The sequence below is a fragment of the Mesitornis unicolor genome, unplaced genomic scaffold, assembly GCF_000695765.1.
Source record: "Mesitornis unicolor isolate BGI_N332 unplaced genomic scaffold, ASM69576v1 scaffold46604, whole genome shotgun sequence".
NCBI lineage: Eukaryota > Metazoa > Chordata > Aves > Mesitornithiformes > Mesitornithidae > Mesitornis > Mesitornis unicolor.
Genome location: NW_010183030.1, coordinates 2,521 through 26,361, shown reverse-complemented (window position 1 = coordinate 26,361; position 23,841 = coordinate 2,521). Strand labels below are relative to the sequence as shown.

The 23,841-nt window shown below is 36.7% G+C and overlaps 1 protein-coding gene across 1 annotated transcript in view; it reads right to left on the bottom strand.

The window, feature by feature from the left end:
• The window catches only part of LOC104540230 (probable phospholipid-transporting ATPase IIB), a gene marked incomplete at its 5' end in the record, with an annotated part of 29,520 nt that extends 5,919 nt beyond the window's left edge, over nucleotides 1-23,601 (bottom strand). The window contains 12 exons of the mRNA XM_010183979.1: nucleotides 1,229-1,337; nucleotides 2,489-2,553; nucleotides 2,710-2,865; nucleotides 3,281-3,345; nucleotides 3,675-3,819; nucleotides 4,292-4,381; nucleotides 6,821-6,919; nucleotides 9,588-9,758; nucleotides 10,313-10,396; nucleotides 11,541-11,633; nucleotides 13,095-13,256; nucleotides 23,353-23,601. Coding sequence (XP_010182281.1) covers nucleotides 1,229-1,337; nucleotides 2,489-2,553; nucleotides 2,710-2,865; nucleotides 3,281-3,345; nucleotides 3,675-3,819; nucleotides 4,292-4,381; nucleotides 6,821-6,919; nucleotides 9,588-9,758; nucleotides 10,313-10,396; nucleotides 11,541-11,633; nucleotides 13,095-13,256; nucleotides 23,353-23,601 — 1,488 coding nt within the window. The remainder of the gene's footprint in view (nucleotides 1-1,228; nucleotides 1,338-2,488; nucleotides 2,554-2,709; nucleotides 2,866-3,280; nucleotides 3,346-3,674; nucleotides 3,820-4,291; nucleotides 4,382-6,820; nucleotides 6,920-9,587; nucleotides 9,759-10,312; nucleotides 10,397-11,540; nucleotides 11,634-13,094; nucleotides 13,257-23,352) is intronic.
• Between the last annotated feature and the right edge of the window lie 240 nt (nucleotides 23,602-23,841).

Genomic DNA, 23,841 nt, shown 5'->3' with positions numbered 1-23,841 from the left:
GAACCTTGCCAATTCTCTCCTCCTCTTGCACAGGACCAGGAGTCTGTCAATGTCTTGTGCCAATACAGCTTATTATTTTAGAAATTAAAAAAAAAAGTTTTCATCACTAGCATAACCCAGAAAATAAAACAATTCCTAGGAAAACAATTACAGTCCACATCCACATATGTCTGAACACTAGCTAAAGAGCATTCGCAGAGATTTGCATTTAGAGTCCATAATTTGCAAAATTATGTGCAGAAATACGTAGGCTTCATAGTGTCATGACTAAGGCAGCATGATCCTAAATTGTTGTAATAATCACTCACAGTAAGATTACCTCGAAATAATGAAGTCAAATGTAGAACACAAATAACTTTTTGTACTGCTCATTCATAATCATTCACTGATCGTCAGCCTGTGCCACACACAATGCACTGAACTGTACTCTCCTGTTTCTCCACTTTTTTTTTTTTTTAATTTTGCAGAGAATTACTTGGGTTTTACTTATTTAATATCTACCAAGGTGCAACATAAGCTGGGAAAGCCAGTAATTCAGCATCTCCAAGAAGTTTAATTTAAGCCTAAACAAAAAACTTGACTTCCGCTTCTGCCTTGGATCATTAACTTTTCTAGCTGACAGTTTAAGATGGAGCAGAAGTACTTTTCAAAAAAAACCAAACAAAACAACCACCTCATGAAAACAGAATCTTGACATTTGTTCCACTTTTGTGGGTAAAGAAATTACACACTTTCATTGTTTGCAGGTATGTGCAAACAGACAGAAAGCAGTACCTACGGATGTTTCAGTTAAGATATAACAGTTACCAGTATCTGTTATTTAAAGAAAGTCAGCTTTTGAAGAAGTCAGTAGTAATTTCTGGGGGTTAGAGTAAAAAAAAAAAAAAAAAAAAAAAAGAGATAATTTGTCAGTTTAGGAGGAAAAAGTAGGTAAAAATAACTCCAGATCAGAGATCCTGGGGCCAGACTGCAAGCAACTTTTATGTCAACATACCTTCATGTTTGAATTGTTTCAGTCCAACCACTGGTGAGACTTAACAAATGTATTAATAAAACTGAGTGAAACACTTGGTACCATGCATTATTCTCATAGTAAAAAAGTCTGCATACATTTTTTGTGTATTTGTCTTGCGTGGAATATCTTAAGAAAATGAGCGTAAGAATTCCCAGTTTTGCATACCAGAGATTTCAGCATTTGTTCATATCTGAGCAGTGAGGACATTCATACCTTTGTGAGATCCTTATAAAGTTCGGGATATAGCAATGCCATTTCTGGCTTCACATCCTGATCCAACACTAGAGAGAAGACTGGAAACATAGTATATATAGTTGCATACCTAGGTGAACAGAAAGCACATATATTGACCCTTTTGCATTGTATGATTTTAAATTGATCTACTGAGTTCAATTATTCTGTGTAAGTGGAATTAAATTGGTTCTTCTACCCAGTACTGAGGTGGCTCACCAATAGAGATTTATACATGCAACTTGCTCTTGTGTTTCTGCCAGTCACGAGAAGTTACAGAGCTTCTATATATTCAGAAACAGTAAATATATTTCTTTATATATATATACATAAAACCCAAGCTTATCAACTGTTACTATACTCCCTGTGCACTTGCACTTCAGACAACCAGTTCAAAGACCTGACATTTAAATTCATTCACAGACAATGTCAAGAAAACTGAAGAAAAAACCAAGTGCTATATTCTGGACATCATGGTATAGGTAGGTGGATGAACAAAAGTCTTAAAAGCTCTGTTAAGTGGCTTTGGATTTTAGTATGCACATGCCAGATGTATATTTCAGCATGTAATTTCCTAGAACTTAGCACAACTATTTACAAACATTTTTTTCTGCAGAGTCTGGTATAATCAGACCTTGATTTGACTATGAATTAAGTTACTATTGATTTGTTATTGTTTACAAGGAGTATAAAAAGAAGCTCTTAGGACAGAAGGGGCAGAGAGCAGAGACAATCATGAATATATGCATATCCCTTGGCTGTATGACTTGGGGAACCATATTACTAAAGCAGCTTCTGCAACAAGACCACAAAGCTTCTAATCCAGCATATATTCACCTGAACTGAAATCGATGTGGCAGACTAAGGTAGCGCAGGCTCAGAAGAAATTTCATGGTCAGTAGCTTCAGCTCCATTTTTAACAGAGAAATCTGTTATTCTCACTGAAACTGGTCTGGGAGACTCCCTCTACTGTTTTCACCTCAGATGTGAAAAAGGTTATATGGTGTCTTCTAAGGCTATGCAGATCTCTTTCATCAGAGAAATGATAATAAGGTTTCCCCCCTCCACATACAGTGCATATTCAGCCTAGTTTGACTTTTCTTTGTAGACTCATTCCAGGTTTGGGTAGCATACCAGTAATTAATGTATTAAAAATGTGGCAGACACCAACTACGTGATGTTATTTAACAAGTTAGTTTGCTATATTACTATCAGAAATCGTAACTATTGGTTTTGACTTACCCTACCATTAGGAATCCTTGGTACAAGGGAACAGATGCAAAATAGAAGACTGATGAAAACACAGCCTACAAAAAAGCAGATAATTACGTATTTAATATAATTTTATATACAAAACATCGCAATAGAGAAAAAATAACAATACTGGTTGATTAAGATTTTTTGTGACATTTCAAAGACGGACATAGTGTTTTTAACTATTCAGAAAACAAAGCTTTAAATACCTGCATAGTTGAAATAATAAGGCCTCGGTGCATGACAAACTGACCAAGCGCTGCTGATCTTTTGTAACTGTTTCGACCATGTACCATCAGCAGCCTACCTATGTGTTTAAACTGTGTGATAGAAAAGTCAGCTGCTAAGGAAGCTTGTTTACCCTCCTAGAACAAAACAAAAATATTACAAACATGAAAGTCAGTGTAAAAGATGTGCTTTGAATTTCAAAATTCTAAGTGATAATTAATTTTAAAAGTCAAGTTAGCTCCTGCTTCAGAAACCAACCATGCAACGAGACACAAAGGACAATTTTTTGTGCATATTCTAAGATGCAGTGGCTATAACAGGTAAGTTTAATCGCCTACCCTGGTAAATGCTATGCTTTCTGTGTTTAAAAAGATTAAGCAGAGGAGACAGAAGCAAAGACTATATTCGTTCAAAGACTAAGCATTTTTATCATCCTACAGCATACTTTAATGACAAATGATCAATTCACTACTGTGTAAGAATGAAGCTCCTAATTCCATGTTACTATACTACTTTGTGACACATATTTGACAATGAAACTGTTAACATTACCTTGCCTTCAATTCCAATTCCACAGTCTGCTGCTTGGATCATGCTGACATCATTTCCTCCATCACCTGCAAAATGTCACAGCAATATTCAGCTCTTCAGAAGCTTTAATCTCCTGGCCTTACAGTATCTTAGAAACCTCTTCTATATCTTTAATTTCTTACAATTAATCTATAGATCATGATTATTGACTTCAGCAATCAAAATTTTTCCTGGGAAATAAAGAAGATAACCACACCTTTCTCATGGAATGGGATTTTCTACAGCTACGTAACACCTGGTTGTTGATAAAGAAGTCTCTTTGGTTTTGTTTCAACTATTTCTCAATGGTGCCATCTACTGCTTAAGTTTATCCCAGATTTTAGCTATTGCCAATGAAGATTGTGCCAACAGTTACCTATTGCACATGTGCGTTTTCCAGTGTGGTGCTGTAACAGTTTCACAATATGAGCTTTTTGGGTGGGTGAACATCGGCAGCACACTACAGCAGGACACTGACAAGCCAACTCTACAAATTCATGCTCATAATACTTCAGGCAAACCTATGGAAAAAAATAACACCTGCATTTACATGCGATTAGATACTACTACATGTAAACTAATACAAAAACACAGTATAAAAGGATTCTTTTACGAAGTTTTGCTAGCACACCATTCATCTAGGATTAAAAAAAGCCACATTCTCCTGACTGTGGCTTTAGTATTTTAAACTGACATTCTCTTTCCTTAGAAAGCCAACACGCTTTGGGGGTTAATAGAAGAGACAATACTAAAGCACGATGCATACAAATTCCATTCTGGTATAATGCAGGAGACCTGAGAACCAGCAACATTTGCCCACCTAGAACATATATCCTCTTGTTAGCACTCAGGCAAAACCAAAAGTATCTCTAAGGACAACTTGAGGTATGGGCAAATACTGGAAAAAAGTTTAAGAGCATGAAGATGCCGATACTTTACTGTTTGAACATAAACATATAGGTAAATGTAATCTGACAGAAACCAAGTTCTTACCTCAAGTGAGTCCCCAGATATCACCAAGGCACAATCATGCTTCCTCCTAAAGGCATTTAGTTCTAAGTGAGCCTCTCCTCGAGTGGTAACCTTCAATAAGAAATGCTCACTTAAAAGATTTTGTTATATTCTTAAAAAAGCCTGCCTAAATAAATTACGTTTTGAGAACTCACACCAAGAAGGCCTGGATTCTTCAACTCCAGTGCAAGCCCAGTACCCATGGCATTTGACTACAAGCCTCAAATCTTATGGAATGAAAAAACAATCCTCGAATAAGGAAAATCTATGTAGTCAGCTTAACTGGTTCCTCATCCAAGTAGACAGACCAGGGCTAAAAAGATTAATAAATTAATGACATTAAAATATCTTAAGTTCAAGCTGACCTGCGTCCTTCCATCTTGGCAGGGCTGGAATAAAAACAGACAAAAACCCCTAAGCAACCCTCAAAAGTTTAATTTTTTAATTTACATAAATATCGTTTCAGAAAGGCCCAGGTGTGAAATGCAGAAACTGCTCAAAGATTACCAAATGGATTCTGGAAGGTTTTGAGCTAGAACACAGAAGATGAAAACATTAAATTATAACCAGATTTTGAGGAGACTGGCAGTTTTTGGTGTTTCTTGTTTGGCTGGATTTTTCCGTTTTGGGCGGTTTTCTGTTTGTTTGCTTTGGGTTTTTGTTGTTGGGGTTTTTTGTGTGTATGCATTTGTTTTACGAAAAAAGATCAATGTATTTTAGAGCTATCATGCAAGACAAAGTTCCAAGCACAGAATAAAACACAAACTGTGATTTTACACTTCTGATTTTGGCTCTGTCAGCACTTTGATTAAATAACTTCTAGAATATGAGTCTTAATTACACTGAACATGAAGTTTTGTCTTTGGCCCCTACTACCCAGAATCAGTCCAAAGACCTTTCTCCCTTCAGATGGGTTCAACTACATATAAAATTTGACTTCCATTTAAAAAGAACCTGCAAACAGAAAAAACCATACATGTCTGAGTTAAAAAAGTTTTTCTTCCTATCCCACCATTAAAAATGTAAAGAGAAAGGTCCTTGTCTGCCAGCTGTTAGGAACCACAGATTGCACTGACCCATTATAATCTTTCTACATTACAGATATAAAGAGATGGCAACACCTGGTGCACACTGATGAGTAGTAATTCCCCTCTCTGTTTTACCTTTCAACTATCAGGGGTATTTTTTTTCCATTTGTAAATATCTCTAGAACAATATATCAGCTAATTTCATTAAAAAATGGAGAAGTTGAGACTTCTAAGAATAAAAAGGAAGAGCGCTAAAAACAAAATGCATCTTTCTGGGAAGCCAAAGCAGTAAATAATTTTTTATTTACTAATTTATAACTAAGATACAAGTGTTAGAGTGTTTGGTATTTTCTTACATTAATCCAGTAGTTATTTCTTTGCAACAAATACAGCCACAGAAATAATTGTGTATAAATCCATTTTCTAACTAATTTAAAACTTTGCGTACTCTAAGTTAACTCAGTTTTGTGCTGATCTCTTATTACCAGTTGAGGTAATGAAAATAAAAATCTGACTCAACTAAATAGATTTTGTTCAGGAAGACTTAATTTGTGGTGTTACAACATGGAAAGGTCAACAAAAATTGATCTGACGTTTTATCAGAAGCATTAATAATTTAATTGCAAACAGTAGTCTGCAGGGCCTAATTTGCCATTCCGATGCTTCAGAAGAAACTACATTTACATGTAAATTATATTCATATAATTATTTCTGTAGGTGCAAGTGGTTAATTTAGAACAAAGAGACATATTATGTCTGATCACACTGCATCAATCAACATTTGGAAAATCTGTTTGTTTGGCTTTAGTAGAGTCGATCCTATGCAAATATAACCAAAATGTCCAGAAAAAGATGTAAGTTCTCTTTTCTAACAATTATCTTAAAACAGTCTGTTAATAAAATACAAATATATCTCATGATGTACAACAAAAAAATAAATCAAGTTTTCTCGTACTGATTTGAACTACATCTATACAAAGGATGCTGGCATCACAGTTTAATTCAGAATTAATTCTGCTTGAGTCTAAAGAGTTCGATTAATGAAAATGCCAGAAGAAGCAAGAACCACATTCAGAGAGCCTACGTTCCTGGACACTTTCCTACTGGCTCAGCACCCCACACAGACCTGCCCCCATCATTATTCAGAGGTACCTTACTATGTCCATTATATGAGTGAGGAGTGTAAAACACAAGTTGAACCTGAACACGGCTACAAACGTTTCTGTAGCATATCCACAAACCTAGAAACAAGCACACTTAAACAGAAGCAATGCTTAGTAATTCTACATCCTTGAGTAACAACCTAAGTACTACTCTCTTGATCATTATTATGACACTCAGTACAATAACCCATCAATTTTGGGTTTTAATCTCAGTACAATAACCCACCAATCAACAAGCAGCCAACCACTAATCAAATAAAGTAACATTGTTATTAGCTGTCCTTTGATGAGCCAACAAAAAAAGTTGGAGTCATACTTACGGGTCTGAAAATGTGAATATCTTGAGTCCTAGAAACTAAGTGAGAACTTTTCGCTATGCAAGTTGCGGTCTCCAGTTTATCTCCTGTTAACATCCATATCTGCAGAATAACGTGAAAGTTTACTCCATTTGACATTAATGCGTCTGTTTTCCAAATCCAAATGGCATCTCTCTCCAACCTGTTTCTGCTATCTTTTGGGATCAGATTACCAAAGAAAATATACTGATATGTGCCTTTTTAACTGAAATTAATGAGCTGTTTTCACTGCAACAAAGCAGAAAAGAACTTTATTGACTTCAGGCAGCTCCATGCCCCTTCCCTTCTCACAAGGGCTAATGTCTCAATTTACAAGGTGAAACTTCGGGGAAGCCCACTAACATAGCTGAACAGCAGGGAAAGCCTTTCGCTATGGCCCTATGCTACCTTGATCAAAAGAGTGAGAATCCAGACAACTACATTTACCAGCAAAACGATGTGACACAACAGCCTATGGCTCTAGTGAGACTATCAAAAAGCAGCAGCCAAGCAATGGGACAGCATATCCTGGAGGAAGAGCTACAGTCCTAACACTCCAAAGAAATCCTGCCCACTGATCACAAAATTGGGATGAAGGCATTCAAATTTAAGGAATAAGATTGAGGATCCATCTGTTCTTAAAGCGAGAGTCCCTTACTACCAAGAAAGTTGAAGGACATCTGGATGAAATGCCATAAATCCTATAGCAAACAGAACAGACCACACAGGAAGAATGGCTTAAACTGCAGCAGTTATTACTGGACAGTTAGCAACTGCAATTTTATTAAACTGTAAGTCTCACCCTCTTTTCCTGTTCATCTCAGGTAAAATACTTTTCATTAGTGTCTATGTGAGTCAGTGAATGAACAACTGACTCATGTTTTCTCATAGTAACCAAGTAATCTGTAAGTTTATGACCTATGTACAGCTACTATTGTTTCCAGACTACTATAATGTTGCTTGTAATTCAAGTCAGAACAGTTTTAATGCTCTGAAATCTTAGAACTAATAATTTAAAAAAACAACAAACCAAACCAAAAGCATCAAACAAAAAAACCCCTAAATACTGTCACACTAATCTATACCTATTTGTAGTAGGATATACCTAACAGTCAGAAGTGACCACATATAGAAGAAATAGCAAGAGCAAACGAGAAAATACTATACATGAGGTACTAGTATATAAGTACTTTGCACTAGTCTCACCATACTAAAAACAAATTTGAGGTAATCATAAGGCTTTAATCCATACATATGTTTTGCTAATTGTGCACACCACTGCATTACCAACTAATTCACCTGAAAGTCTTTGGGGAACAGGGATTAATTAATAACAGAATAACAAAACAGCAGACATGGGAAGGGGCCTCTGGAGATTATCTAGTCCAACTTCCCTGCTCAAAGCAGGGTGAGGTACAGCAGGCTCCTCAGGACCACATCAAGATAGTTTTTAACACCTCCAAAGACAAGCTCCGCAAACTCTCTGTGACCTGCTCCAGCATTTGAACACACAGTAAAAAAAATTCTTCTCGCATTCAAGTGGAACTTCCTTTATTTTTGTTTGTATCCCTTGTCTCTTGTGCTTTCACTGTGTACCACTGAAAAGAGCCTGGCTCTGAGCTCTTTGCACCCTTCCTTCAGGTATTTATCAACATTAATAAGATCATCCTGAACCTGCTGACCTTCAACCTCTCATAACTACTGTGGGTGGCCAAGGCTATCCCCTCAACCAGCTTTCACATCCCTGACCAATACTTCCTCGTTTGTTAGTAGGAGGACTAGTAGAACATCTCTACTGGTTTGCTTGTGCCCTCCTGCATTGCTCTTCCAGCAGATACTGGGGTGGTTTAAGTTCAGCACAAGGACCAGCATATGCAGATGTGAGGCTTCTTCCAGTTGTCTGAAGAAGGCCTCTTCTACTACTTCTTGATTAGGCACTCTGTAGCAGACACTCACCTCAACGTTGTCCAATATTTCTAACCTGTGAATTCTCAACTGGCTCATCATTTGTTCCAAAGCAGAGCTCCATGCATTCCCACTCCTCTCTCACATAAAGGGAGATTTCCCATGCTTGCTGCAAAGCAAAGTAACTTAGCCTCTTTCTCAGGCTAAAAATCCCACTGTATCTGATTAAGAGTTTGACACTCTGCTTCAAGAAAGAGATATACAATCTTGCCCACTGCTCTCAGATATTGCTCCTACACTTACTTCAAACAAATAAATGTATTACTTTTAAATGTGCAATCGACAGCTGTCTAGCATAGCCTGTCTATGAAGAAAACACAGCACAAACGCTTGAGCAAAGCTTTTTACACTGTCTCTTTAACATGACTTGAACAAACTCCAAGGGTAGTTTTGAATTCTAGTTCAAACAATTCATGTTTTGATCTTTGCTGCGACTTCTCAAGAGTGCCAAGCCTGAAAACATTGTTATCATACGAAATCTGTGCCAAACTCATTTAATGTCAGCTAGGACGGTTTATGGTAGACAGTCAGGGGATAAATGACTGGGAATCACATACATTTATCCATTGGTAGTATTCAACAGAAGTAAGATTAAGAGGAATGAAATCTGTTCTGGAAGCTTTGCACACAATTCCCTGTTTGTTTCTGCTAGCTCATGCCCTGAGTGTGCTTAGGACTTGGCATATTTCTTACTTTGAACCTGAACATAGACAAACGTAGTTCTAATGCCTTCTAACAAAAAGTTAATAAGTTATAATCTGTTATGTCAGCAGTATGCATTTAGTACCTTTATTCCAGCATTTCTTAGCATCTCTAGAGTTGGTCTAACATCTGCTTGCAGTTGATCTTCTACTCCAGTGAGACACAGCAGTTCCATTTCTCGCTCCAAACTCTCTACAACAGCAGCAACCTTCAGGTTTCTATCATGTATGCTTAACTTTGCTTGGTTATATCGACTCTGCACAAACACAAAATCACTTAGAGTTTCTTATGACTCAAAGTATACATTCAGTCTACCTATCAGTTACAATATGGATTCATTAGGGTAAATGTTTGTCTTTAAATACCTTTAATGAAAAACAAGATTAAAAGAGCTAATTTTACTTTACACCCAATATTATACATGGCTTTTTTCTGACAAATCACCTCAAGAGAATGTCTTCTGAACAATTATTAGGAATTAGCATCACAGCATCTAAGCAGGAACTGTCCTTATCTTTGAGAACGAGTAGATTCTTTTAGGTCACGCTGATGCTACAGAATTAACATTATGCTAGTGTCTGGCAGAACACTGTCCAGTCACAAAATAAAGAAAAACAGTGTTCTATTTATGACTGCAGAACAATCACGAATGAATGACAAAATTTCTAACAGGTTGTGTGCTATACCTCAACTACTGATATTTTAAACATGAATCTGCTTTTTTGCCACCTTAATAGAAGAAAAGAGAGGCACGTTCCCCTTGAAGTAACTAAATAAAGTGAAGCACAAGATCACTTTGTCCCTTCATACCTCAAAATCTTGATACTGTTCTTCGGTCAGTGATTTTTTGGCAACGACGAGCGTACGCAGTCCTTCTCGTGCCATATTACCACACTAAATAGACAGAAACATAGAACAATTATGCAAATATTCGACTATATGTACACATTTTACACTATATACTAACAGGGGATATCTGTACCATAACTTCTGATGTTTTTTTAGACTCTTAGATTATTTTGGAGAAGCCACAAACAAAATAAAAAACAATTATACTTCAGATTCCCCAAATGGAGTGGTATGCTATTGGTAAGCTAATTGTATTTCCTCTGCTAGCTTAAAGAAAATCTCTTTTAGATTGAAGCTTTAAAATAAATTAAAACTATTTTTGAGACACATAACAGAGCTACATTTTCTTTCCCAGCTGAACATACCTCTTATCACAAGAAATATCTACACATTAAAAATAGCTGTAGAATAGCCTGTCTTAATGAAAAACAAGGCTGTCCAGTGCAAAACACTTATTGATTTGACCTCATAAAGCTAAATAAATTAAACAAGTATTTTACAATTAATTGTGCATCATTATCGCCAAAAGTAATTTTTATGACATTTTGCTAGGTCTTGAGGGAGTTTAATTTATTCATGTCCCTGAATAAATCAAACTGCCCTGCAGCAGATATTGATTCATATTGCCAATACCATTATGAACATACATGGTGTAATCATTGTATTAACATATTGTCTGTATGCAGGGTCAAAATAAGATGACTGCTGGTACCTACTGGAGCCACACAGTGAAAAATAATAATCAGTTTTGAAATTCAGTCACTAGCTATTTTATATTCAGTTTAATAAGTGTGGCAAAAATATATTTCAATTTGGCTGCAACCCTTATTAAACTTTGTAATTCATAATCACACTCAACTGTAGAAATTGATAAAACAAGGGCATTTTAGGATAAATAGGTTTATAGCAGAACACTTCTCAGAAGTAATTAGATTTTATGTGAAAGGTCAGTCAATGAAAAACAAATTTCCTTGTTCTAAGTAGGAATGTGTTCTGCTATGACTACCAGCTTTGCTTTTCCTGTGGGTTACTCAAGAATTGAAAATAATTCTAATAGCTTAAAACTCATTCAGAATATATGGAACTGTACTTCAAAACCCATTACTGCATTGGTTCAGGTTCTCCTTTGGGCCTATTCCAGTAATACCTGATATTTTTATTTTAAATAAATTTTTATTTTGTTTCTTACCTCTTCTTCTAACCAATCATTGTACTGTACAATAGTGGACATTGCAACATCTGCACCCTTCATGTAAAATGTAATTTCTCCTGACGTTTCATCCTAAAATTTTATAAAAGAAATAGAGGGGAGGGGGGGAAGCATCTGTTTATACAGTCAAAACAATTACCTACCAATAACTTCATTTTCTTTTGAGGCACTCAATGGATTATCATTTACAAAAGATGAAGTACCTTGCCAAGAGGTCGGTAAATTTTGTTACTTAATCTTACTACTTCAATGACACCCCTAATGCCTTCGAGCTGCATATTCCCTACTTTCTCATACAAGAGTATCAGTTCTAAGTGAAGTCCATGTGAATAACAGATTCTCAGAATTCCTAAAATGCCCAGCTAGATATTAAAATACCACTGTTACGCCCCCTCTGACTACTATTTTTTTTCTTTGATGGCATACACTATATATCAACAACAGACAGTTTGTTTTGTATCTTTCAAATACCTAATGAAAAATTTACAAATAACAGTGTGAATGCTTGTTAGAGATGTTTCAATGATGAAACATTCATTGCTTATTCAGAGAATTCACATGCAGGCAAATATAATACAAATCAGGAGTTTCTGAGGTATGGTCTGTCGCAGAAGGAATGAGTTAGTCTCATCTATGAACTTCTTAGAATATCTCTGAACATGTCACTGTTAAACGGGCTCTTAGTGCCAACCTCATCTAATGAAATTCAAACCTGCCAAGGTCTCTTCAGACTTGACCATGCACGTATTTACCTGAAGTATCCTTATCCTTGCCAAAGGCCAATGGCATGCCTGGCTTGTCATCATGGGCAAATAAAATATTTGGTGAGTTTGACACCTATTTAACTGGCACTTGGCACTGACCTAACTATCTAACAATGTTGTCTGAAGCCACACTGTTGCAGTACCTGATTTGAGGCAGGGAGTTTGGATGGCTTAACATTAGCAAAGGTTTAAACTTTCCTTTTAGCACAGTGTTGTGGCTTCCTTTCATCTGAGATTGTAAGGACCATTACTATGCTCCCAACTGGGCATCTAGGAGACAACTAAGCACGTCTCATAAATCTTAGATGCTGTGCACGCATGCCAGTTCAGATATCAATGCCGAGTTGGGAAATGCAGCAGCACCAGTAGTATGAACGATGCTAACTACTATTCTAAGAAGTTTCAGCCATTAATTTATCCTTTAAAGAGGTAACAGATTTTGTATGAAAGAAACAAATGGAAAATTAAAAGCCAAAGGCTTAAAGGCAACTTACAGCATCAGAGGCTAAGTGTGAAGTAATTAAATTAGCATGTTCCCATGTAAGAGAAGAGTTTGTCCTTTACAAAGCTAACAAGTAACATCAGGTTAACTTGATTTTTCTACAATTGCTTGCCTAGTATTTCATATGTACCTGTGTCAAAGGTATATTTTCCATTTGAAAACCTTGTGAAATGCATTCCCTGAAGGATCAAGTTTCTATTAAATTTTATCAAAATAAACACTCCGTAAAAACATTTTCTGAGAAATAAAAAACAACACCCCCATTACCCTAACAATGATCCCCATGCGCTTGCTCTCAGAAGTGAAGGGAAAGATCTGCAGAATATAGTACGTCAGGATGTGTCCACCAGGGGTCTTCAGCTGCATGGAAGTCAAATCCCTGTTAACCAGAGTGAGACCCACACTCTCTGTCCACTGCACCAGAGCTACCTAAAGAAAGAAAAAAAGGAAAAAAAAAAGAGACGCGTTTAAGTGTGAAAGGTCTATTATACTGTAATATAAATTAGGCTAAAGCCAAACAACTGTTGCTAGGGTAGAAGTCTAAACTCTTCCAAGAATCTAGGAAAAAAGTGAATAGCAGTATACTGCGTACAAAATCTTAATACCTCGAATGAGTATTTTACTTCAGAAAGCTTACAGAAATTCTTCTGAAGAATATAAAACTTTACTTGAACTTATTTCTGAAAATGTGGTGTTTAGAATGGATCTGTTATTTCTGAACAGTACAATTAAAAACACTAAATATATATTCACGGATACTTCAAGGACACTCAGGAGAAATTATGCAAAACCACAACAGAATTACCAACAACACCGCTATGCAAGTATAAGATTTTGGGAGTACTTCCACATAAAACATTTTATTAGATCCACAGTTACGTGCAAGCTGGGATACTGCAGTATGTAGTAAATAGATAAGCAATGGATCTTTTTAGCTTACTTTGTTCACTTGCATAATTTTATTACTTTGTTTTAACAATAATATAATTGAATTCTTACCATATCAAATGAGATGGAAACTAAGCTTACAATACTGCATCCCGCAAACACGCTTATAAAAGTCTCTTTTACAAACTCAGAAATGCTGTGTTACACAATCACTACTAGCTATCACTACATGGCATCTTAAAACGTATGTATTAGATTTGCTTTTTGAAAAAAAATTTGCTACTTTAAAGAGCATGACATCAAGCTTTAGTTTCTTCTATGCTATGCTTTAAATAATGCATTAGATATTTTTCTATCACCACCACTGTGTGGTTTACTTCTTCAAAAAATAATACTTTATACTAACAGTGAAGCAGTTTTCCTATATACAAGCCATAATCAACATTTGAAAGGGAAGTTTCTGATTAAAAATAATTTCCTCCTCAATTTAATTTTTTCCAAATGCTAATCATTATTTGAAACTAGATTTTTAAATTTCCAGAAAGATAATTATAAAAAAGTTCATATGATTTTTATGGAACCTGCCTCTGCTATTTATCTCAGGTAAGAGGAAAGAAGAAAAGTCAAGCAGTCTGATAAAAGACATGCAAGTAGTAATATCCCTAGGTAAGTTCAACAGACATGGCTAATGCTCACTATGAATTTTACCCAAAGCAAGTAAATCACTGTAGCTTCTATCAAAATTTAAAATTGGAAAAAAAAAAGTGTGAACTCCTAAGAAACCCTACTACTGCCCTCTGTGTAGGCATCATAAACAAAAATAGAGCAAGATGCAGTAAGAGAAACTAACACACACTGAACAGCATCATTTCAAAATCTTCAAAATCACAGGAAGTCTTTTTAGAAACTTTTCTTCTTCAATAAAAGTACCATATAAGCTGTAAACAATCCAATACTCCCAAGGTTAATTTTCAATTTTCACAGTGAAAGGTTACTATTACATTCTGACCTGTAAACTGCATCTTTCTACTAATACCCTATCATCTCATTCATACTCCTTTGCAGCTAGCACTTAAGTGTTCTATATTTGGTGACTCACATCTATTTATTATTTCATTTATGCTTGGCTTCACCTACCATTTGAATACACAATTTGCAGCATAGTCATTTTGGATTCTTATACCTGGACTTACACAACTGCATTTTTTTTTTCTTTTAAGTTGGCAAGTGCAAATACCATAACAGAAATAGTCAATAAGACTCAAGAGTCAAATAGATGCCTCAAAGGGAACAACAAACTTGAGAGCAAGACATTAAGTTTGACTATCATAATTCAAAATTAATCAGAACAGCCAGACCTTAATAACAGCTTCCAAAACAACATATCCAGACCTCATCATTAAATATTTCAAACTTTTAGAATATACAAATGAGAAAAAAAAGGATTTCACAAATGGCAGGAAAACCTAAGTTTTAACACTTAACAAATATATATATACTGAATAGCTGGCTATAGAGAATCAAGAAGGGGATTCTTAGGTAAGTCTTTCTTCTTGAGGTTTCCCCTCTATAAGTATATCCTCTTCTCTTCAATAAATTTCTGAAACTTCACAGTAAAATGGTCTTGCAATCTAGTGTGCATACATCAAGAGCCCCTAGAATGCTGCGTAAACGCAGCAGTTGTGGCTTCTACAGAGCTTGATGTACTGGATGGAGTCAGATAAAGCAACCAAAGGCTGGAGAAGCACAAAAGTCTTCGCTGGTGGTGCTACCATTTTGCTTTAAAAAAATCTGTTCTACTTAAAATATTTATTTGCCAATAAATCATTAAAATCCTAACACACAGATGAAATGTGTCAAGTCTCCTGAATACAGGTTAGGGACTTATTTGAATATTTTGTGGATCTTGTCTGGCTTATCATCAAACTTCCCTTCTCTGGAAACTGGCTGCCTGGGAGACAGAAAGAAGTGCATTGGTAGATATAGAATCCTCCCAATACTGAGACACAAGTATGAACCTGAACTGTGTAGTGTTACCAGGACAGGTAATGCAGGTAGAGTCAAAGAGAGCTTCTGTGGCTTCTAACTTGCAAGTTGTCTTCCTCCTCAATAGCAATCCAAAGGGTAAAGATGGCTATCCACCTCTCACACGACACAGTCAGAGAAGCAACTTCCAAATTAGGAATGAATTTAGCAAATGCTTGCATTATGTAATGGAAACGCAATTGATTTGACAAAAGCTACTGAGAAACACCTCCTGTTTAGTGTTTCTTACCCCAAATCTTTCAGATGTTTCTATTTACTACATGCCCACTGTTGGGCTCTGGTTGCCTGTTAGCAGTGTCTCTCCACTAGAGGCCACCCAACCCTCAGAGCTTCCACAGTCCACAGTCCCAAATACCGAACTCTTCAATTACCCCAGCACAGATTTCCAGTCAAAGTCAAATTCAGAGACATGATAAGGAAACTTCCTCAACTCAAGCAGTAACTGTGTGACCCACAATGTAACCTACAGCAGTGACAACTCAGGAGGTGGAAGTAGCTTCTCCGAGCAGGATGGTGTGTCTAGCTCAGGTACTTGAGAAATGTGTGCATCTCGAGGGTGCATGAAGAGGGGAAATTTCAAAAGCACTGTTGTTATAGATCAGCACAGCTCTGCATCCTAATTCCATGTTTTGGGAACATAAACATCCCATTTGTCATTTATGGAACTAATTCAAAACAAGCACCTAATAAACAGGTAGGTTCTAGAAGGTTCCATAAAGCAAACAAGGTAACGACAATGATGCAGTTACCTAGTTTATCACTCACAAAACCTAAGCCTAATAGAGTCAGGAAAATGAATAGTTAGGGACTTCGTAAACCGTATCAAGCACAGGAAAAAACCCAAAAATCATTATTCTTCTTGTGGATTCAAAAGTGCGTATTTAATTAGAGCATTAGACCAATTTTAGCCTAAAATAACTACTAACCAACAACTTTAAAAAAACTTTAAAACAACATGTAAACCGATAAGCCACAAAACCTTGGTATATTTAATTTTATCATAAACCAATTAGACTCAATGATTATTTTTTTTCAACTACAGTGTGACTTTAAGGAAAAAAAATCTTCTCCACAGTAAGTTCTACTAGCCTATGACTCCCATTTAATAACCCCAGTGAAAATAATTATGTGGCAGAATATGCTACACATATCTAAGCATATGAGTCAATAGTCAAAATTAAGGCAAACATTAAGATGAAACAGATTGTCCATAAAAAGCACTTAAAGGAACAGACATATCTTTACTTTCAACTAAGAGGATGAAAGAGTTAAGTACCTCCCTGCCCTATCAAATAACAGGAGTTTGCTTCCCTCTGGAGTGGTGTTAGATGGCTTTAGGCCATTCAATCAGTATGTACAAGATTGTTCTTTACATAACCCAACTCAAAGACCATCTCTGAATTCTCCTGACCTTTCCCTGTGAGGGTGAATAACATACACAAGGAAGGGCACTCCAATTCCCTCTCAGATTAACATCTTCCTTAGCTTCCTCTGGACCAACAGGAAATATCACTTTTCACCCAGCTGTTTTACTAATTTTCAGTTTGAAGAATTGCAACACTGAGTCTCTTTGCTCTGTGGAAAATGTAACTAGCTGCCATATTGGGAGCATGACAGCATGAAGAAGTTCCAGTTAAATAAAACCTGGTATGGCCACTTGGGAAAAAAAATGGACCTCCCCTTGTCCTTGGGCCCATAGGGTTATAAAACTACAAAGTGAGGTATTTGAAGCACCCAGCTGAATCCTGAAGACCTTCAGTTACTGGATCAGTCCTAAAAGGCTGTTACTGCTTGGCAGAAGACCAAAAAAATATCCTAAGGCTGTTCTTGCTTGCTTCAGATACGACATCAAATCAGGACTGGAACATACAAAACATCGTACTACTACTGCTCCCTTTGGATTCTGGGCTGTGTGAAACTTAGCTGGTCTTACAAACCTATTCCGCTAATTTTGGTTTTTCATAATAGAAAATCTTGAGAGAGAAAAAATACATTGCAGTCACATTGCAGCTATGCCCACACTTGGACACATACTCCACTGACCTTGTCTTGATAGCCAGACACGACCTCCTGGCTTTGGACCTGCGTCACTGCCTTCAACTTTCCTTGCAATCACCAGACTGTGGCTAATGCTGGTTGCTGTCTCAGAACCTGATCCTGACTTAATGATTTAACTGCTTGGCTTGAGTTCAGATGTGCCTCATCAACACAGACCTGTACAACAATCTGTACTCTTGACTAGTTATCACCACGGGTGTTATGGTTTAAGGGTTACCAGCCTGAAAGGGAAGGACAGGTGGTGTCTGTAGGACCCTGGAGAGTCAGAGATCAGTACTGTTCCCTCCCCTTTCCGGCCACAGTCTATAAAAAAACCGAGGTTTTCACGGGCGTTTCCTGGGCTGCTTCCTGTTGCATCTTGAGGCGACTGGGGTTACCTCCACGTGCTCGGCAGTATCCACCACCACCCGCTCCCGGCACCACTGCGGTCCCTGGTGACGAGTCACAGCGGTCACAGCGACCACGAGGCACTGCTCGGACACTTCCACTCGGGACTGCTGGGATCGGGTTTTGTATATACTTAAATATCCTTTGTCCCTTATTAATTTCCCTTATTCCTTCCCCCTGTTGTTGTTTTTTTTCATTAAACTTGTTGCAGTCTTAACTTCCAACCTCGTGCGAAGCATCTTTTTTTTTTCTCTATTCCCTTTTTCTTAATCCTCCCCCTGGGAGGGTACTGGACAACAGAGAGAAAATCCTGCGCGCGCTCTCTCTCTCTCTCTCTCTCTCTCTCTGAGCCTTAAACAGAGACAACGGGACATGCTCTTTTCACCTTGCTTGGCTATTGTAGGGCTATACACCTCAACACTGAGGCCACTGCCTCTAGCAGCCTGGCTACCATGCTCAGCTCCTGGCTTCCCTTTCCTGGTGGGCCGGCCTGCCATTGCTGCTCCCTAGCAGAAATATTTAACTGTTCAAAATTTACGAAGTGTTGCTTGAAACAGTTTATGACCAACTAATCGTCACTTTCAACTTACAATATTCCCTTCTGAGCTAATACCAGTTTAAGACGACGACCCACTGCCCCGTAGCTGGCGTTGGCAGTTCTTCTCCACCCCATTCAGTAGTCTGGGAGTTCCCATACAGTTGTGTGTTAAGCTTTTCTGGAGCCATGCTACAAACCTGAACACTTAAACTGAAAAATGACTCAAATAAAGGCTTCAAAGGTCTTGGCATAGAAGAGGGAGCAATTTGTAGGGTGAGAAAGACAGACTGGAGATGGAAATTCTGTAAGCTAGTTTTGCCGCTTCATGTAACCAATCTTCGTTTATTTCAGACTATTTAAAAGCATCTTCACTTCAGACAATAGGATCTTCTTTCAAAAACAGGCTGTTGTGTAAGGTATACAGAGGTTGTATGCGTGGTATTTTGATGTTAAGGCTATTAGTTTGGAAACAGGGAAGAAGCAGTGAGATTTCTTTTTCCTACTGCCTGAGCAGGCCCAACACTTTGTCTGGATTGCTCAACAACTACTCACATGCTTCTGGTCGCTACTGGTTTGTTTATATTTATAAACAATGATTTGCTAACTAATATTTGCAGTCCATCACTTTTTGAGAAACTTCATAATTAAAATAAAATTATTAACTTAAAAATACAGCTTGACCATGTGAAAAAACTGCCGATCAATATTCAAGACAAGCTATGGAGTAGTTATTCTTTGTGGGTCTCGAAGGTCATGAAAGTGATGGTTTTATGCTACTGAGTGATTTGCTTTTCACAATACATTGACAAAACAACACAATTAGTCTTGCTTCAATAAGCACACACAATAAAATGAATTAAACAATACAACATGTCTCATACATTACAGCTTCACTTTTGTAAACACAAAAGCTGCTTCACTAAGGGTATATAATTTCTCTGTCTGTTTTTAAATGATTGGCTTTGCAGCCTTGTAATTAATTTTAGCAACTCTGTTGTCTCTGGACAGAAACGTTGGAATTAAATAACTGGCCACATTTTAAGGTAGTACTTAAATATTCAAAATTCCTGGAATTAGAAATGCTTGAGAATATAACAGTGCCGGCAAAGCATAACCAATAAATAGCTGGTTTATGAGAGTAAGCAGTCATTAAAAATCGTGACTGATCAATCTTTTCTGACCAAGAGGAGCAAAGGTCTTCAAAGGCTCCTGTTCATAGCATGCCCCTGAATTGCTTGGGTCTGTGACCTCTGAACTCCATTGCTTTACCTACTTAGCTTATATCCTTTTATGACTGTTCATTACATTAAGGTAGCTGGCTTTCTACAGATGAGCTGAACCCACACCTACGATGGCCAAGTAGGAGCTGTTTTCATTCTTTCAGTGAGTTCTCAGTGAATGTTTATTGTTTGCTATGCTACAGCTGTAGAGGACAAGTGACAGACAAATGAAACTTTCCACTCTTCCAGAGAAAATGAAATATTGATCACTTATCATAAGAAACAAAGAGTCTGGCATAAGCAGGGTTCACATTATGAATACAAAATCAGTTACTTATCTCAGGTTACTCTAACAATAGGTAAATGTATCTTTTATGATGAATGTACCTACTTCTAAATGTGCATACTTTGTTATGGTTATATTTTATCTGTATATGGATGCACACATACACACACAGATGTGAAGAATTTCAAATTAATTCCTCAAGTCAATTCATTAAGTGTATAGTGAGTCAATGTATTACTGAATGGCATCTTACACTTTCCTACATGGAGGAACAGTTTATACTTACACATTGTTCTCTGCCCTTTATATGCTATGGCAATGCCATGCAGTATTACATTGTGGAACAGACAACTGTGCAAATAACATCTTCTTTCAAAAGACTGCAATCAAGCCAGATACATAAACAAAATCTAAGAGAACAGAGTTGTAACGTTGAGAAAGTACAATGCATAAAACTGGTTAAGTCTATTAAATGATAATGTTGCTTATTAACCAAATATGTTGTGATAGGTCAGTGCTGAGGTTAAACAGAAAACATCAATTGAACCATTTCCCTAAATAAAGCTCCAGGGTGCAATATTCAAAGCACTTTATTCAATAAAAAATGCTTTTAAAATGGTACTTTGGTGATTGGGAAACATTGGCATCATCCGTCAACCTAACTGCAGGAAAGTTCAATAAGCTAAATAATGAACCATTTACATTATTTTCCTTAGGCTCCAGTGATTTGCAAACATTGCATCAATAGAACTCTTAAAAAAATTATGATAAAGACCTGCTAGTCTTTCAACTCTTAGGCTTTTTGCTGTCATGCTGCAATTTTTATGCCATTTAAATGGTTTTTGTAGCTTCATCTTTTTATAAGACTCCATTTAGCATCAATTTCTCATTATATTAAAGCATATTTGTTCAATATGATAATTTTAGTAGTGTTTCAAGCGTTATCTTTGAGAAACAAAAAGGAAATTTAATTCTGTCTGTTCTAAAATGTTTTTCATTTCACTGTCATATAGTTTGAATGTATGAGTCAAGACGATTTTTAAAAAATCATTGTTAAAATGATACCTGTGCTTTCTCTTCCTTGAAAACACTAACAGTTTCTTTGTTGCTGATTTCCTCTTCCACTTCCCTTTCCACTCTGAGTCTCAGATCTGTGGTATTAGCACTTTATCAACTTTCCTCTTTCCAATGTCAAATTCCCTACTGCCTTCCCAGGGCATCACTTGCATAATTCTCAATTCTCACAGCTGTTTTCTTTAGCAAATATGGGAGGAGAATTGCTCTTTATGCTGATATTTTCAGGTTCTAAACAACTGAATGAGTATACGAAAGCCCACAGAGAAAGAAAAGCAAACAAGAGGAAAAAAAAGTCACATAGTGTCTCTCAATTGCATGTCCCTTCACCTGATTTAGTAACACCTTCAGCTATTAAAGAAGAATGCTTAGTTGATCCATAGCTGTCATCATATCTTCACAGGCAGACATTTGCTCATGCAGTCTTTCATTATATTTAAGTAATACCTCACAGGCCCATTACACTGATCTATTTAGCAAATATGAGTATATGTGCCAGTGAAAATTTGTACACATGCGCATAATACAAGTCAAACATTATAAAACTACACTAACAAGCTATATTTACAGTGTAACTCTACCACAAACAAACACACTTCTGGCATTCTCAATTCACAATGCAGATCAACCCACACTATATAACACTACATGCAGTATTATGGATTATTGATTTTAGCCAAAGAGCAGCATCTCAAGTCTTGCCTAGAATTTATTTTTAAAAGTGTTCTTACTGCCATGTTTTAATCACTGAGAACCAGTGATTTATATTCTACAATGCTTTGACACTATCAACTGTGTTTATAGCATCTGAAATGCATATAATGCCTGCTAGTATGGTACTACACAAAGAAAGACTTAGTTTCATTTCTTGCATTCCTAAAAATACTTGTTACAGACTTGTTACATTTAGCAATTACAGCTTACAGTTTGAGTTGCTGAAGTTCTTTTAGCATTACATATGGTGATATATTAGTCATGTAATCCAAATGTATACTGGGAATAATAGGCTATGCTGTAGCAAGATGAGGTTTGTGAAATATTATCTTGTATTAGATCAACTAGTGAAGCTAGAAAAATATACAGGCTTTCAGATATGCATTCCCTCTTTCACATCTTACAACAATGTTTGTTTTGATTATGAGTAAGGTACCGTGGATACACCACCACACTACTAAAATTTCTTTAAAACAAATATGGCCCTCAACCTGCTCACTTCCAGAGGCAAACTAACCTCAAAATACTCCATTTCTCTATTTTACTGTATCAAGTATATACATGTTTAAAGTGAACGGGCTGTAATTATTTTTTATGCTTACTTTCCAGTATCTGGAAACTTGAGCTTTGTCTCTCTCTTCTAATATCTTTTTAGATTGAATTTTAGGCAATCAATTTAGGCCCCAAAACAGGATTAATCAGAACAGTAACTCAAATCCACTGAAAGCAGTGAGATTCGTTTAAAATTTGGATTTCAATAGAAGTCAAATGCATGTTTTTATTGAAATGGGGTTTTACAATAAATTTGTCCTACACTTGATGCAACTTTGACTGAACCCTAAAGATTCAACCCTCATGCTGCTTACGGTGTGAAGCTCGGGTGCTTTTCTACAGGAGTATTTGGGGTTTGGTTGGGATTTTTTTCTTGTTAAGAATCAATACATCCCACTTATTGGTAGTATCTCTAGCTAATGCACCTGTCTGTCCATCACTCAGAGCAGCTTCATATTCCCTTTTGCATGTATATGCTATGATTCATACATGGAGTAATGTTTTGAGAATACACCTAATAACTTTAATCAAAATACTCAACACCCAAAGCACTCACTTCACAGACCCTTTAGTCAAATAACTGAAAACACTTATGTGACAAAGAAACACCAGATCTTTCCTACAGCTGTAGAGGAAATAAAACCAGGTTAATGCTAATTTTAAAGAAACTCCAGCCTGAAAGTCTTTCACAGTTCTGCTCTTTTTAACTTAGCTTGTCTTGTTCTTTATGAGATACTTATTTTTTCACCTTTTCTTACTAACCTCATCAGGGCTGGAAGCCTGGTAAGTTCGATTTTCATCGCTGAAGTCCTGATCCACCTCTGCATATTCTGTTTCTGCAGATACCCCAGCCCGGGATTCATACACTGGGGTCACATTGTGGCACAGGGCAATGGCCTTCACTGCTTCGTGTATCCGACTGCTGACGCTCTTGCGGACTTTGGGCGCAGATGCCTGAGGTTTCCTCGATGGGGTTGAACTCGTACTATTTCCACTATTCTGAGAATGCACCTTTAAGACCAAACACAATGAACAGTAAAGCAAAGTTCAGTAATGGAAGCAAAACATGAATACTAATGTATAAATCTCATTGTTCCCTTTACAAAGGTTAATAAATGATAAGGACAGCAACCATTTCTTTATTTTATATAGCCTACTGTTAACTCATTCAGTTTGTGATTCATAAAAACCCTCATCTACTTTTCTGTAGAACAGATACCTAACCATGGGTTCATCACCTTGCATTTGTAA